Source organism: Dipodomys ordii, unplaced genomic scaffold (assembly GCF_000151885.1).
Source record: "Dipodomys ordii isolate 6190 unplaced genomic scaffold, Dord_2.0 Scaffold19, whole genome shotgun sequence".
Taxonomy (NCBI): Eukaryota; Metazoa; Chordata; class Mammalia; order Rodentia; family Heteromyidae; genus Dipodomys; species Dipodomys ordii.
In genome coordinates this window covers 10,602,721-10,618,478 of record NW_012267235.1, presented here as the reverse complement: position 1 = coordinate 10,618,478, position 15,758 = coordinate 10,602,721, and the positions used below count along the sequence as shown (strand labels likewise).

Genomic DNA, 15,758 nt, shown 5'->3' with positions numbered 1-15,758 from the left:
CTCACACAGGGATTGGAGACACGAGCTGAGGATCCCCACAGAGACCCACCAACTGGCCCAGACTCTGTTCTGCACCTCTGGGACACCAGTTCTCTCACTGTCTCCCCTGCTCTGTGGTCCTGTGGTGGGTGCCGGTGCCTATGATGCTCAAAGACATTAGATCAGAGGCAGATCATTCGGGAAGAATAGAGAGAAGTCATGACAAGGGCCACCCCAGATCCAAAGGAGAGAGATCCTGGGGTTTGCAGCAGGGCCTGGCAGTGGAGACAGGAAGAGGAAGCTAGATTCATTTACAGTCCAAAAAAGAAAAAGAAAAAAGAAAAAAAAAACTCCAGCGAGACTGAGTATCACTGTAACTTCCCCAGAGGACTTTTAGTTTGTCAGTCTATTTCCTGAAGTCAGCATGGGCAAACCCCTAAAAATGAAGGGAAGCTTACAGAGGGGAAAGGCTGTGTGTATGATGGGGTGGAGAGGGAGATGGACTAACCATACATTTCCCAGAGCTCGGTTCCTAACTGCCTCATATCCACGGAGCCCTCTCAGAGCCCCAGATGCTCTCTCTCAGTCAGTTCATGGGTCCCAGGTTAAAAAAACCCCATCAATTTCAGATATTTTCATCTCTCTCCCTCTGTAACTATCCATATATAATCTCTCTCCCTCTGTAACTATCTCTATATAATGATATAAATAAGAAATATATACTTGTCAATGAGTTATTAATTATATGTCTATAGTATATATTCATATACAAATATATACTTGTAGTATATATAAGTATATACTATAAGTATATAACATATATAACTAAATATATAAATGTGTTGTATGTGTGTATAACCCAATGAGCCTCACCCCCAACTTTAGAAGCTTGATCTCCAACCAAAACCTGGGTGGTAGACAAGAAGGAAACTTGGTGGGCCCTGGCCTTAGCACCATGTCCCTGTCCCATCTCCCACCCTCTTATCCGGAAGGTGCTGTCTGTAATTCCCACCAAGGCAGATGGGGCTCTGGGAGGACAGGGTGTAGGCAGTGAGAGGTCTGTCCTATTGCAAAGGGAGAGGGTGTGATGTGATGCTTCAGCTGAGCCCTGCCACACACATGCACAGTTCCAGGGAAGGGCTCCAGGCAGCTCCAGGCGGCCAGGTCTCCAGGCAGGAGCCCAGGTATATTCAAAAAGTCCTGGGGTCAGGGACAAGTGAATCTCATCCATGGTGACAGCTTGTATCGATTTTGCTTACTGCTGTAGCCCCAGTGCTCTCAACAGTGTCAGGTGCATGGCTAACACTCTAAACAGAATGGATGAATGGCTGGGTGGCTCACGCCTGTCATCCTAGCTACTTAGGTGGCTGAGATCTGAGGATTGCAGTTTAAAGCCAGCCTGGGAAGGAAAGACCATGAGACTCTTAGCTCCAATTTGGTAGAGCATCTTTCTTAAGGGAAATAAGCTAAAGGACAGTGCTCAGGCCCTGAGTTCAAGACTTAGTGCTGGTATGAAACCAAACAAAAACAACGAAAACTAAAACCAAACCAAACCAAAACAAGTCTTCAGTGTGTCTCACCAAGATAAGGAAGCAAGTGAAACACAGACTATGAAAAATCTCCCAGCATGCAGAACTTGCACAAGCCTTTGGTATCCCAGCCTTCAGACACCCCCATTTCTCGATCCTGGGGAGCATGGAGTACAGAGACATTCTTGCTCCCCTTGGCTCTGGTGAGATCCCTGCCTTATTCTACATGGAAGAAGAGGACAGGACAATGGAAGGAATTGGAATCAAGGAAACAGATTTCTGACATCAGCTGCCTGCAAACCCTTAGTAGTTGTGGCTCAGCAGGTTCGATATCTTCTTTGGGGGCTTAAGCTTCTAGTGAATAAGAAGACAAAGATGACAGCATGAAGAGTGGACACGAGACACAGGCCTGAGGAAGATGGGGAGGACATCATAGAAGAACAGAAAGAGCTATGCACTGATGACTCACAGGGTACCAGGTGAGTGCCTGCTCAGGTGAGGTCAAGACACACACACACACACACACACACACACACACACACACACACACACGGACATAGAATATACAAGCTTCCTTCCACACCCTGCCCAGAGCCCACCATAGCTCCTGAGGCTTCCCTGGACTCTGCTGTCTCCCAGCCATAAACCCAGTCCTACCTGACCAGGAAGTGGATCGGCGGCCCAGGGTGAGCCCGTGAAGGCAACGCTCCAGGGCGTGCTGGATGCGGTCTTCCGTGCATGTCGTGGTCCCTGGCTGCATCCTGAGTCATCACCTGCACGTGGAACAGACACTGGTCAAGCTGTCCAGCTCCTTTCCTAACAGTGCCCAGCCCTGCGGGGCACTAGCCTCACCCCCATCCCCCAAGCTCATTGGAGTATTAAAAATGGGGGCTTAGCTGGGCACTGGTGATGCACCCCTATCATCCTAACTACTCGGGAGGCTGAGATCTAAGGATCGTGGTTCAAAGCCAGTCTGGGCACTAAAGTCCCTGAGACTCTTATCTCCAATAAACCTCTCAAAAAAAAGCTGGAAGTGGTGCAGTGGCTCAAATGGTAGAGTGCTAGCCTTGAGCAAAAGGAGCTCAGGGAACAGCACCCAGGCCCAGAGTTCAAGCCCCAGGATGGGCAACCAAACAAAAGGGGGGGGACTTCTAGCAGCTTCTGGGGTGGAAGGGCTTCCAGAAGGCATATTCAAGTATCAAGATGGAGCACTTCTGTGGCAGAGCATCATGAAGAGGGAGGAAGAGAGGGGTCAGGGGTGGCGCTGTGCATTCGACCAGGCAGATAGGAGGGACAGCAAATGCCCAGGGAATGCCCAAGCACAACCAGACCCTAGGTGGCTGGCTGGCCAGGGACCTCCAGGGGAAAATCAATATCACTTGGGGGATTTTCTTCTTGGTCTTCTGAATTTCCAAGCGTGCATCCTTGTAGTCCTTCAGGGAGGGGGGTGCAGGCTCTCCTTCCCTGTGCTGGGTGTCCTAAAGATGAGGTACCAGGGTGCCCTCACACATGCTCCCATCCCATCCCACCACACCCAGGTCCCAGGCACCCCCCCTACCCCCCCGTCCTTTGAGCCTCAACTTCTTCTATTGTTATTGTCATTACTTTTAACGATGGTTCTGGGGCTTGAGCTCAGGGCCTGAGAACTGTCCCTGAGCTTTTCCCCTCAGGGCTGATGGCTCTACCATTTGAGCCTCAGCTCCACTTCTGGATTTTTGGTGGTTAGTTGGAGATAAGAGTTTCACGGACTTTCCCTGTCCAGGCTGGCTTCCAACTTCAATCCTCAGATCTCAGCCTCCTGAGTAGCTAGGTTTACAGGGGTAAGTCACTGGTCTCCAGCTTTGTTTGACCATTTATTTTCCTTTCCTTTCTCTGAGCATTTGTGATATCATGGTTCTGCTAAACCTCTGCCTGGTCCTTACCCTCATCATCCCAAGGGCAGACCCAGTACTGTGTGGCTTGGCTGGGAAGGCCACTGACAAGGGGACTTCAGAGGGGATTTAGCATTAAAGAGGGAAGTCAGAGTGTCTTGCAGGGCTGACCAGCATCATGGTTTGGAGTGAGGCTTCTAGATATCTCCGGAAGCCATGGCCAGAAGCTGGGCATTGTGATGAAGCCTGGCTGTGGCATCCAATTGACCCAAGCTTGAATCTCTAGACTACTTTTTGCCAACCATAATATTGGTGCAGATTCTTTAACTTTTCCAGACTTAATTTGCTTATTTCCAAAGTGAGGTTGACAATGATACAGATCTCCTAGGGCTGTTGGGGGATTAAACATCTCAAGGGGTGCACACGTGAGCAAACGTGAACTCTATGACCACTACCATGCCACCATCTTTGCTCACCTCTGACCCCGGGAATTTCATAGCATTCACTCCTTTGCCTTGGACTCCATCATTGGGCAGTCAGATGAGATCACCTAGCAAGGGGAGGAAGTTGCGGGGACCAGCTCTGCGGATCTGGGGATGGACTAGGAAGCCAGAAGAGGAAGCGGCGAGCTCAGACTGAGGTATGCAAATGCCGTGCAAAGAGCCACGAACTCCGAACCCAGGTCCAGCTGGGCAGCACGAACACTTGGGGCACAGAGCCCTACATAGGCAAATCACCCCACTTCCCCAGTGTGGGACGGGCACATGGGTCCTGTGGGGAACAAGCCCTTGCAAGCCAGCCAGCCTCAGCGTATGGATGTATGAAGCAGAGGATGCAATGTGGGACACTGAGAGTGGCATCTGTCATCCCTGGCACTGTTGATTTCCTGTCCTCCTATGTGCCAGGGATACAGCAGTGAATAGAGCATGCATGCTTTAGAGTGAGAGACAGCTACACAAAGGAAGAACCCTAGAAGGACCTGGAAGAGAGGACAATGCTGGAGGGGACAACAAGGAAGCTCCCTCTAGTCATGGGTACGGGGTCTTTGAAGAAGAGATTTAAAGCTTAGGGAGACATGAGGCAGAGCGTTTCAGAAAGAAGAGACAGAAGGGGCCAAGGCCTAGGTGTAGGGCCAAGATGGCCCAGGATTGGAACATGGTGCCAGGGGGCTAGGCTGGCCTTGGACACAGCCTGCTCCAGGTACCACGCTTCTGGCTGCAGGGCTGATGACTGAGTCCTAAAATTCATCCTTGGAAGACTGGGGTGAGAAAAAAGGCAGTGGAGCATTCTCATGACTGTAACCCTAGCTACTCAGGAGGCTGAGATCTGAGCATTAAGGTTCAAACTAGGGAAGTTCATGAGACTCTTATCTCCAGGGAATCAGCAAAAAGCTAGAAGTGGAGCTCTGGCTCAAGTGGTAGAGCACCAGCCTGGAGTAAGAAAAAAAAAGCCAAGTGAGAGTATGAGGCCCTGAATTCAAGCCCTAGTACTGGCACAAAAGAGGCAGGAGGTGGGGTGGGGGTGGGGCTGAAGGCTGGCCCACCTCTGTGAGGAAAGCAGTGGTACAGAGAAGCTAAACAACTTGCCTTAGCTAGCAGCCAGGAAGTCGCAAAGCCAGGATGCAGACTTGGGGTGCCTGAGGTTTAACCACTATAGTATATTGGCCCTTAGTATTGAGAGCATAAATAGGACAACTCTTGTTGCTACCATGAGAACTGAAGATTCAACTGCTATTTCTTTTTGGTGGCGGTAGGGGTTGAACTCAAGTCCTTGTACTTGGCTAAGCAAGCAGTCTTTCCACTGAGCCACAGTTGTAGCTCTGACCCTGACAGGGGTCTTGCTTCCTGCTCAGGCATACAAGCAAGCAGGGTCCACTTCTATTAGACTTCTTGTGTAGGCAGGGCTTATAGGCATGGGTTATGACACCCTGCAATTTGTTGAGAAGGAGTCTCCTAGTTTTGCCTCCAAACTTTGATCCCCAACAATCTCAGCCACCCAAGTAGCTAAGATTACAGTGTGAGCCACTGGCACCCCACTCAATAATCACGATTATGCTGTGAGAAGTTTACACTCCTAGATGCTAGGGATCTGTGCTTTTATCATATTGACCTCTAACAAATGTGCAGCATAGCTCCACCTTCTCCAGAGAGAGGGAGAGAGAGAGAAAGAGAGGGAGAGGGAGCGAAAGAGAGGGAGAGAGAGAGAGGGAGAGAGAGAGAAAGAGAGGGAGAGGGAGAGAAAGAGAGGGAGAGAGAGAAAAAGAGAGGGAGAGAGAGAGAGAGAGAGAGAGAGAGAGAGAGAGAGAGAGAGAGAGGATGCTCTGGGAGCCCAGCAGGAACACCTGGCAGCAATCTCTTGGTGTGAAAAGGGCCTCCAGAGGGAGCTGGACCTGGTGTCTCTAGCCTGACAGACAGGCTAAACTCCTGTGTGTAAGTTTGTGTGTGTGTGTGTGTGTGTGTGTGTGTGTGTGTGTGTGTCTTGGTGCCAGTCTTGGGGCTTGAACTCATGGCCTAGGCACTGTCCCTCATCTTTTTGGCTTAAGTCTGGTGCTCTACTACTTGAGCCACAGCTCCACTTCCAGCTTTTTTGCTGGCTAATTGCCAATAAGAGTCTCATGGTTTTCCTGCCTGAGCTGGCTTTGAACTGAAATCCTCAGATCTCAGTCTCCTGAGTAGCTGGGATTACAGGCATGCACTGTCAGTGTCTGACTTGTACTGGGCTTTATGTCATCCTCAGCGCAGCCCCTAATGTGAGAGACCACCAGGCACAAGTCCATTACGTGTCCCGCGCCATCATGATGTCAACGTGACCCAATGGAACCTTCCAAAACAACACTTTGTCCTTCGGGGCATCAGAACCCAGTATCTGAGGCAGCCTCCCAGAGAAGCCAGCCCACTCATCACACCCTCGGTTGCTGCTGGCCCTGGCTTCTCCACCCCTCTCCCCCTTGGCCTCTGTGTCTCCTGATTTGATGGAGATCATCGATCCATTCTCTGTTGGGTAGAGTTGGGTGCCCAAAGGGCCCTGGGCACTGTTTCTAGTGTGCCACCATCACTGGCATCATAGGACCACCCAGAGCTGGGCCCAAACTCTTCTGTGGTGGGGCATGCCTGCGCACTGGGCAGAGGTGGAGAGCGTCTGCGGCTGAGACTGAGCTGCTGGGGAGAGCGTGGAGCGAGCCAAGCCCAGTGCCTGGCCCTCACACGCCCTCCCGGTGATTCAGCCAGTCATCAGCTGGTCCTGTGACTTGTTGGCTGAACCCCACTGACTTAGGGGAGAAGGGCACGGGGGGGGGGAAAGACAATGGGACCCCCTGGAAGAAGTGTTTTGCTTTTGGTCAAATGCTAGACAAAGCAAGGCCAGGATTCCTTGCCATCTCATCCCAACTCTGACTCCTTTGGTCCCTCTATTCCTTACCCCTTGTTAAAAGGAGCCCCCATTGTGAAATTCTAGCAACTACCCAGAATGCTACCCCGCCCCCCTCTCCATGGGGTAGTGTTGAAATATTAAACAACAGGGCCTCCCACTCCAAGTTCCTCTTCTGAGCCACCGCAGAGAACTTCCAGTCCCTGTGCAGACCCTGAATGGGACGGAAAGGCTTAGACTTGGGGATGAGTCTGTGGTGGCCCAGTCTTCACGGCGGGGAAAGGCAACTCCACATCCCCATCACTCTAACGGCCCGGCCCTACGGAGGAGGATAAAGCCTGAGGCTGAACAGAGGGTGAGGTCTACAGGGTCCAGCTTCCAGTGGCTGTCCCTCCCCCACCTCTGACAAAGGGGAGGGCTTCTTTTCTTGGGGAGAGGAAGAGAGAACTTCTCAAACAGTGTTAAAGGGCAGTATTGGTGGGCCACATCTCACAGGAGAGGGACATGGGCCTCCACATCCGGCTAGCACCCCACACTGCTTTTCTTGTGGTCTGGAATGTTCTAGGGCTGTGCTTTATAGTCCCGGTCCCACAAATAGCAGGAGACCAAACATAAGGTGTTAATAATAACAGATTAATGGTATGATGAATAAGAAACATCAAGCTGGGTGCCGGTGGCTCATACCTGTAATACTATTTACTTCAGAGGCTGAGATCTGAGGATCACGGTTCAAAGTTAGCCTGGGCAAGAAAGTCCATGAGACTCTTAGCTCCAATTAATCATCAGAAAATTGGAAGTGGCACTGTGGCTCAAAGTGATAGAGCATGATTCTTGAGCAGAAAAGCTCAGGAACAATGCCCAGGCCCTGAGTTCAAGCCTATGACTGACAAGCAACAACAGCAAACCAACCACCAACATACACACACACACACACACACACACAACCAATCTTAGAGAGGATAGAGATGAAAAGAACTAATCTAAAGAATTTTAGTGTATAGGATTTTGACCAGCTGAAGACAAACAGAATAATAGACAAGTACTGGTTCTTTTTTTCCCTCATGCCTATCCTGGGGCTTGTACTCAGGACCTGGGCATTATTCTTGCTCAAGGTTAGTGCTCTACCACTTGAGCCATAGCTCCACTTCCAATTGGAGATAAGGATTTCGTAGACTTTCCTGCCCAGGGTTGCCTAGAAACTATGATTCTCAGATCTCAGCCTCCAGAGTAGTAGCTAGGATTACAGATGTGAGCCACCAGTGCCAAACCAAGATACTGATTCTGAAGAGTCCAAGTTCTCTACCTAGGTATCCTTAAAGTGTCATGCTTCCTCCCCCTCCGGCCACCCACAGTGACCAAGCTCTTCCATTTGGGTCTTTCTTGGCTTGAATGCGATTATTCTTTGAGTGGAGTTACTGAAGAGAGTCTGCCTTAGGCATCCATAGCAAAAAGAAACAGCAAAGGGACAGTTGCGACTTCAAAGATGACAGCACAAGGTGGCTCAGTGGTAGAGGGCTTGCCTTGCATGCCTGAGGCCCTGAGGCCCTGAGTTCGACTCCTCAGCACCACATAAGCAAAAAGAAAAAAGCCGGAAGTGGCGCTGTGGCTGAAGTGGTAGAGCACTAGCCTTGAGCTGAAGAGCTGAGGGACAGCGCCCAGGCCAGAGTTCAGGCCCCACGACCAGACCCCCCCAAAAAAAAGTGTGCAGGAAGTGGCGCTGTGGCTCAAAGTGGTAGAACACTAGCCTTGAGCTGAAGAACTGAGGGACAGTGCCCAGGTCCAGAAGTTCAAGCCCCACGACCGACAAAGAAAAAAGTAAATAAGCGTGCAGTAACTGTTGTCTTTTGGGCCTCAGAGGGCTTTGTTAACATACACATTATGGCTCCCCAACTCCAGACACTTTTGTGATGACTCAAGAAGTAAAAGACTTTCAAATGATTCTGACCTGTAGTTAAACTTGCAAAGTAATGCCTTTTACTTGCTATAGTTTCAATCTCCCCCCCCCCTTTTATTTGTGGTGTAAGGAATGGAAATCAGGGCCTTGTGCAAATAATCTATCACTGAGCTCCACACTCAGCCCTATAGACTGGATCTGGAATGTTCTCCAAAGACCACCTACTGAATACTACAATGTGCCAAACACATCTGAGGAGGATGTGAAGCTGCTGGTGGCTGAACAACCTTCCCCAGGACATACAACTAGCAAGTAGCCTAGGGAGGACTTGAACTCAAGTCTGCTAGACTGCCTTATACTCAGACAGGGAAGTGGAAAGGAAACAGGATGCTCAGTGCTGGTGCTGTGCAATTTTTCTAACAATGGCAGCTAAGGCTGGGCACTGATTGAAACATTTTGATGAGACAATTTCATGGGAGAGAGACAGTCCCCCATCAGACAGTCTCATTTTACAGGTAGGATATTGAAGCATAGAGCTGGTCAGTGATAGGCACCATATGCCACCAGCTCCTTTACCCATGGCAAAGGAAAGCCAGAGTGCTAGATGGGAAAGGCATTTGTTGCTGAGATGCCACAGGCTGTCTATTGGGCTTTGGCCACCTGCTACAGGTCCATGGGTATCTGGCACCAAGACTACAGATCCTACCACCTTTTAACCTAAAATGGCCTTTAAGTAGTTGTACAAAGGGGTTGCAATTCAACATAACAGGTTATGTAAGTATCAAGCCTCTTGGTCAATGTTACTGGTTCTATCTTCCTATCTGGTTCTATTTTCACAAACACACATGGACTATTATGACTGTATTCCCCCACTCTTCCTTTCTCCATTCATCCCCTCCTCTCCCTCAGATAATATATGTTTCACTTTGCTGGCATTCATTTTGTTTAACTATAATTTGAAGGAGTTACACCACTGGAATCTTCCCCTGAAATATCAGGCTTTAGACAATATGTTTATATATATGAGTTATGACCCTGTATACATTTTCTTTTCGGGTCTGGTTGTGGGGCCTGAACTCTGGGCCTGGGTGCTGTCCCTCAGCTCTTCAGCTCAAGGCTAGTGCTCTAACACTTGAGCCACCACGCCACTTCCGGCTTTTTTCTTTTTGCTTATGTGGTGCTGAGGAATCGAACCCAGGGTCTCATGCATGCAAGGCAAGCGCTCTACGGCTGAGCCACCTTCCCAGCCCCAACATTTTCATATGTATTTGTAATTTACATATAACTTCCACATGTGAGAGAAAACATGTGCCTCTTTTCTCTCTGAGTCTGACTCCACTTAACATAATTTTTTCCAGGTCCATCCATTTTCCTGAAAATGACATAATAGTATGCTTCCTGATAGATGAATAAAATTCCATTGTACACCTATACTACATTTTCTTGATCTATTTCTCCACTGAAGGGCATTTGGACTGTTTCTATAACCTGGCTGTGGTGAATAGTGCAGCAATGAGCATGGGTGTGCAAGTGTTTTCACTATATCCTGACTTGTAATTTTTTAGATGAATGTCTGAGTTGATCCCAACACCTTTTGAATTAAGAGCTTGTCATATGTGTTAGAAAATCCTTGCAGAGTAATACAGAGGTGAGCATATACAAATATTCCACTAAGATCAATCATAATGCCTATTGGCAGTTTTTGGATGCAAAAATGATTGTGGTTGTGATACATTGCACTCATTACAGGCTGCTCACTTTCTACAGATCCACTCTTTTTTTTTTTTTTTTTTGGGTCCGGTCATGGGGCCTGAACTCTGGGCCTGGGCACTGTCCCTCAGCTCTTCAGCTCAAAGCTAGCGCTTTACCACTTGAGCCACAGCGCCACTTCCGGCTTTTTTCTTTTTGCTTATGTGGTGTTAAGGAATCAAACCCAGGGCCTTGAGCATGCAAAGTAAGTGCTCTACCACTGAGCCACCTTCCCAGCCCCCCAGATCCACTCTTATCTGGCATGTCAGATGTGAATATTTCACAGTTTGGGGCAAAGGAGGTTTTGCTCCTTGAGAGCACTGTGACATACAGGTACTTTACCCTTTCTCCCTTCCTGTAGCTTGGCTCCCTCCCAGAGTGATCCACCATTGCCCATGGCCCTCTCCAGGAACCCTACAGCTGAAGAAACCTGCCCTCAATCATTAATGAAATAATCTTCTCCTCCTTTTCCTTCTTCTCTTCTGCTGCTCCTCCTCCTCTTCCTCCTTCTCCTTCTTTTTTGCTGGTACTGGGGCTTGAACTCAAGGCCTGTTCACTGTCCTTTAGCTTTTTTACTCAAGGCTGGTGCTCTACCACTTGAGCCACACCTCCAATAACTGGAGATATGACTATCACAGACTTTGCTACATGGTCTGGCTTTGAACCATGATTCTCAGATCTCAGGATTCACAGGCCTGGGCCACTGGTGCCTGGCCATTTTCTTTATTCTCCCTTTTCTGTTCTCCTTAGATTCTTGCTCATGTATAGAAGAAAAATCTCCCTCTTCCTGGTATAATAAATATGGTTTATGAATGTAAGCCAGACCTCTCTAAGAAGAAAGCAAGCCATCAAGGCTGCGAACAAGAACTGAAATTCACCTCCAAAATAATCAGCACAAAGCTGGGCTAGAGGCATAGTTTAAGTGGTAGAGCACTAACCACGAGCAAGCAATCCCAGCAAGTATAGGAGGTTCTGAATTTAAGCCACAGCACTGGCAGAAAAAAAAACATAAGATGAAAATTTTAATTTCCCTACAAGCATTTTATAGTAATTCCTACTTTAGACCTTGCTTTTATCACACAAAGAATGATGCTGTAGATGGAAACACTAGGTTGGGGTTCTGGGAGGAAAAATAGTGATACCTTTGCCTGATGCTTCTGCCACACCTACACATGGAGCATGAAACTCGTACAAGACTCCGAGGGAGAGGAAGGCAGACCACCTAGGGGCCTTGGGCACCAGAAAGCAGAAAGACAGGGTGGCAGGTGCCCTGGGCTCTCCTTTTGCCCCCTCCATTCCAGCATTGGAACTGAAGAGCTAGCAATCTGGAAGCAATCAATGCATATAGCTGGGAAATATTAACTCTCTCCAGGCAGTCTAAGCAAAGACAGACAAGAGATGCTTAATTCCAACCAACTCCACCAGAAAACCTGCTGTCAGGTCCATCAGTAAAGACCAAGGGGGTGGTGGTGGGGTGGTCTTCTACACTGGCCTGTGACAAGGCTACCCAGACCCCCTAATCTGTTTGTGAGTGTTGTCTACAAAAGCCAAGCAGGGAGCACTTCCCACGGCATTCATGCTGGGACCTGGATTTCCTCCACCCCCCAGCCAATAACGAACAGCCTCTGTCCACCAACAGGATGGTGTTGGGAGGAGCCTAAGTGAAGGTCAGGGCTTTGGCTCCTTGCCAGAAATACTGAGGTCAATTCCCCCACCCCCCTATCACAGTGACACTGGAGCAGCAATGACACATTAATGTGTCATTATTGTGTCTTCCTCCCAATCCCCCACCAGTGAAGGTCAAATAGGAAAGTGGTGTGGGCAGAGTTTGAGCCTGGAACTGGGATTTCCACCCCACCTGGCTGTGTTATGAGACAGTACCACCACCCCTCCCGCCCCCACTTTTCTGTTGGAGGAGTGTTAGAGAAATCCAGCAAAAATGGAGGTGTTGAAGGGAAGATTCAGAGCCACTTACTGAATTCCCCCAAATGGCCAGGTTGCATTCAAAAATACTTCAAAAAAAACAAGGAAGATTTCAATTTTTAAGAAGAGTCCATAGCTGGGTGTGGTGGCTCAAGTCTGTAACCCTAGCTACTTGGAAAATGGAGAGCAAAGAATGTGGTTTAAGGCCAATGGTGGCAAAAAGCAGTTTGGTGAGACTCCATATGGAGCAATGGCTGTGCGTGGTGACCTGTGTCTGCTACCCCAAGCAATTGCGAAACACAATAGCTGGGCTTATTGGTGCAAGCTGACACGTTTGGTGACACAGGGCAGCATAAGTAGGAGGATTACAGCCCAGGCTCAAAACCAGCCAATGTAAAATGGACTGGAGGCATGGCTCAAGTAGTAGAGTACCTGCTTAGAAGTACAAGGCCCTGAGTTCACTCTCAAGTACTGCCAGAAAAAGTCAAGCAATGCCAATACTGATGATAGATGTTACATACTTTAAGGTATCCATTAGCAACCATGATAAACTGAGTAAAAAAGGACAACACAAAGTCTTAGCAAAGAAATGGGCAATAAAAGTCAGCACTAAATGGAAACTTGACAACTGAGAAATAAAATAACTGAAATAAAGAAATTCAGTGAATGAGCTCAACCACAGAATGTAGGGAGTAGAAGAGAGAAAAATCAATGAATTTAAATACTGGATAGTAATGTTAGGTTATCTGAACACTAGATAGAAAACAAACGAAAGAGCGAGGAGCTAAAGCTCTAATCCTCATGTCATTGGAGTCTTAGCTAGAGAGGAGAAAGAGAGCAAGACTGAAAAATACTCAAAAGAAATATGGGCTGAACATTTGGCAAATCTTGCCAAACAAAACAAAACTTTAGAGTCATAAGCTGGCTGAACCCTAAAAGAAATCGAAGCAAAGATATATACCCCCAAGACAAAGATTTTAAAAAAATTTATGCCAGTACTGAGATTCGAACTCGGGGATCTCTTGCCCACTCTTGTTGCTTGGCTGATGTACTCCCAATTGAGCCATGGCTCCAGCCTGTCTTTTGCTAATTATTTCTGGAGATGGAGTCTCCAGGACTGCTCTACCTGGCTTGTCTTTGAAGAATAATTCTCAGATCTCAGCTTCTGAGTAACTAGGATTACAGACACGAGTCACGTGTACCAAGCTCAAGGTATCTTTTTGGCTAAACTTACAGAAATTAAAGAGGAAAAGAAAGTTCTGAGGGTGGCAGGAGAGAGCCAGTGCCTTACTTCAGGCTCAAGGAACAATAATGTGAATGCCAGTGGCTCCTTTATCAGCAATCACAAAGACTAATAAATAAAACCACATTTTTCAAGTGCTGAAATAAAGGACTGTATGCTGAAAGTCCCGTAGTGAGCAAAACAACAACAACAGCAACAAACAAACAAGAAAACACTCTGCAGGAATAAGAGAGATCAATGCATGTTCAGGTGAAAGAAAAGTGAAAGAATGTGCCAGGACCATACAAGACTTGAGAAGAATGGTTTTAAGAGGTTGTCTGAACAGAAAGATTATAATGGAAAAAAATATTGATTTATCAGGAAGGAAAAACCTGGTAGGCAAAAACCCGGGTAGCTGCAACAGACTTGCCATCTCCTGTTGAGTATTGTAGATTGTGTTTGATGGTTGGATAGAAAATGATAGCCTGTCTGATGTGGTTGCAGCTGTCTGCAGAGCAGAGGCAACGATGCATGCTACAAGTGGAGTAGTAGAGGAAGGAAAGAAAGGCAAGGTTTCTACCCCTCACTAGGGCTGACAGCACCCATAGACTTCTAAGTTATACATACACATTGTGATGATGTGGAGGAGACAGGCACAAGGAGAAACATATATACATCACAGATAAAACAAGATGAATTCTAAAAAAAAATCATACACAAAGCAGTAAAAAGAGCATAGAAACAATGGAAACATCAGGAAAAAAGATCCCCTAGGAAGCTAATAACACACTTAACCCTGGCATATCAATCATTCCATTGCATTTAAAAACACAGATTCAATGACAGAGATTAGAAATGGATTACTCAACACTGGCTGACAAGAAACCCACTTCAAATATAATGATGTAGGCAGATTCGAAGGGATGAAAGGGATGAAAAAATATACCATGCAAACATCAACCAGAAGAAATCAGGAATGGCTATATGATATCAAATAGAGGGATTCGGAACAAAGAATGGGACGAGAAACAGAAATGAACATTGTATAATGAACAAGGCACTGATTCACTAAAAAGATAGAGCAATCCTAAATATGTACACATTAGAGATGCAAAAAAAACCAGAAAGACAAATTCATAATTATAATTTGAGACTTCAACATTTCCCTCAGTAATACATACAATAACTATATTAAAAAAAAAACCCAGCATTGCCTGGTACCAGTTGCTCAAATCTGTAATTCTAGAATTACAGGAGGTTGAGATCTGAAGATCAAAGTTCAAAGCCAGCTTAGGCAGCAAAGTCCATGAGACTCATTTCCAATGAAACAGCAAAAAGCCAGAAGTAGAGTTATTATCAAAGTGACAGGTCTTCAGCTTTGAGTGAAAAGGCTGAAGGGACAGTGCCCAGGCCCTGAGTTCAAGCCCAGTACAGACACACAAAAATACCATACTCTCTTGCCCCACAAGAACAGAATACACATTATATTCAAGTACCAAGAGAGCAAAGGACAAGATAGATTGTAATCTGGGACTTAAAATTAACCTTAAATACCTGAAATCAAACTGAGTACATTCTATGATCAGAATGGAATCATTACCAGAAGCCTGAACTAAACACACTCCCAAAACATCCAGGAGTCATAGAGGAAGGCTCAAGGAAAGCCCAAAAATTCACTGATGGATTGAAACTGAACATACACTGTATTGAGATTTGTCTCATACATCTAACTTAATTCTGAAAGAGAAATTTGTAGCCCAGAATATGTCATTGAAACCTATTGCTGGCCTGTCAATGACACTCCTGGGCAATTATCTCAGAGAAATACAAGCTTAACGTTAATAGCCACATCTGGACCCAACCCATGTGTCTCTCATTGAGTGAGCAGTTCATAAAGCATGATGGGCCTACACCATAGAAAATTGTTCAGCAATAAAAAAGAACTATCTATTGATACATACAATAGCATTGGTGAAAGTTTAGCAAATTACACTGAATTAAAAGGCTCAATGCCAAAAGACCATGTATTGTAAAGACTTCATGCTACCTTATTCAATTTATATGGCATTTTTGAAATGACAAAATCATAACAAAGGGGAAATATTAGTGGTTGCCAAGGATTAAGGAAATGGGTGAAGGCAGGAGGGAAGTGGATGTGGTTATAAAAGGTAATAATACGATAGTTCTTGTGGTAATGGAGAGTGTGTGTGTATATATATATATAT

General features: G+C 46.8%; 1 protein-coding gene across 2 annotated transcripts in view; it reads right to left on the bottom strand.

Moving 5' to 3' along the window:
- Positions 1–15,758, bottom strand: part of Pik3r5 (phosphoinositide-3-kinase, regulatory subunit 5) — a 63,429-nt gene that overhangs the window by 18,740 nt on the left and 28,931 nt on the right. For both annotated transcript variants that reach the window (XM_013013041.1, XM_013013042.1), the window contains exon 2: positions 2,166–2,281. In XM_013013041.1, coding sequence (XP_012868495.1) covers positions 2,166–2,268 — 103 coding nt within the window. In that variant the 5' untranslated portion in view covers positions 2,269–2,281. The remainder of the gene's footprint in view (positions 1–2,165; positions 2,282–15,758) is intronic.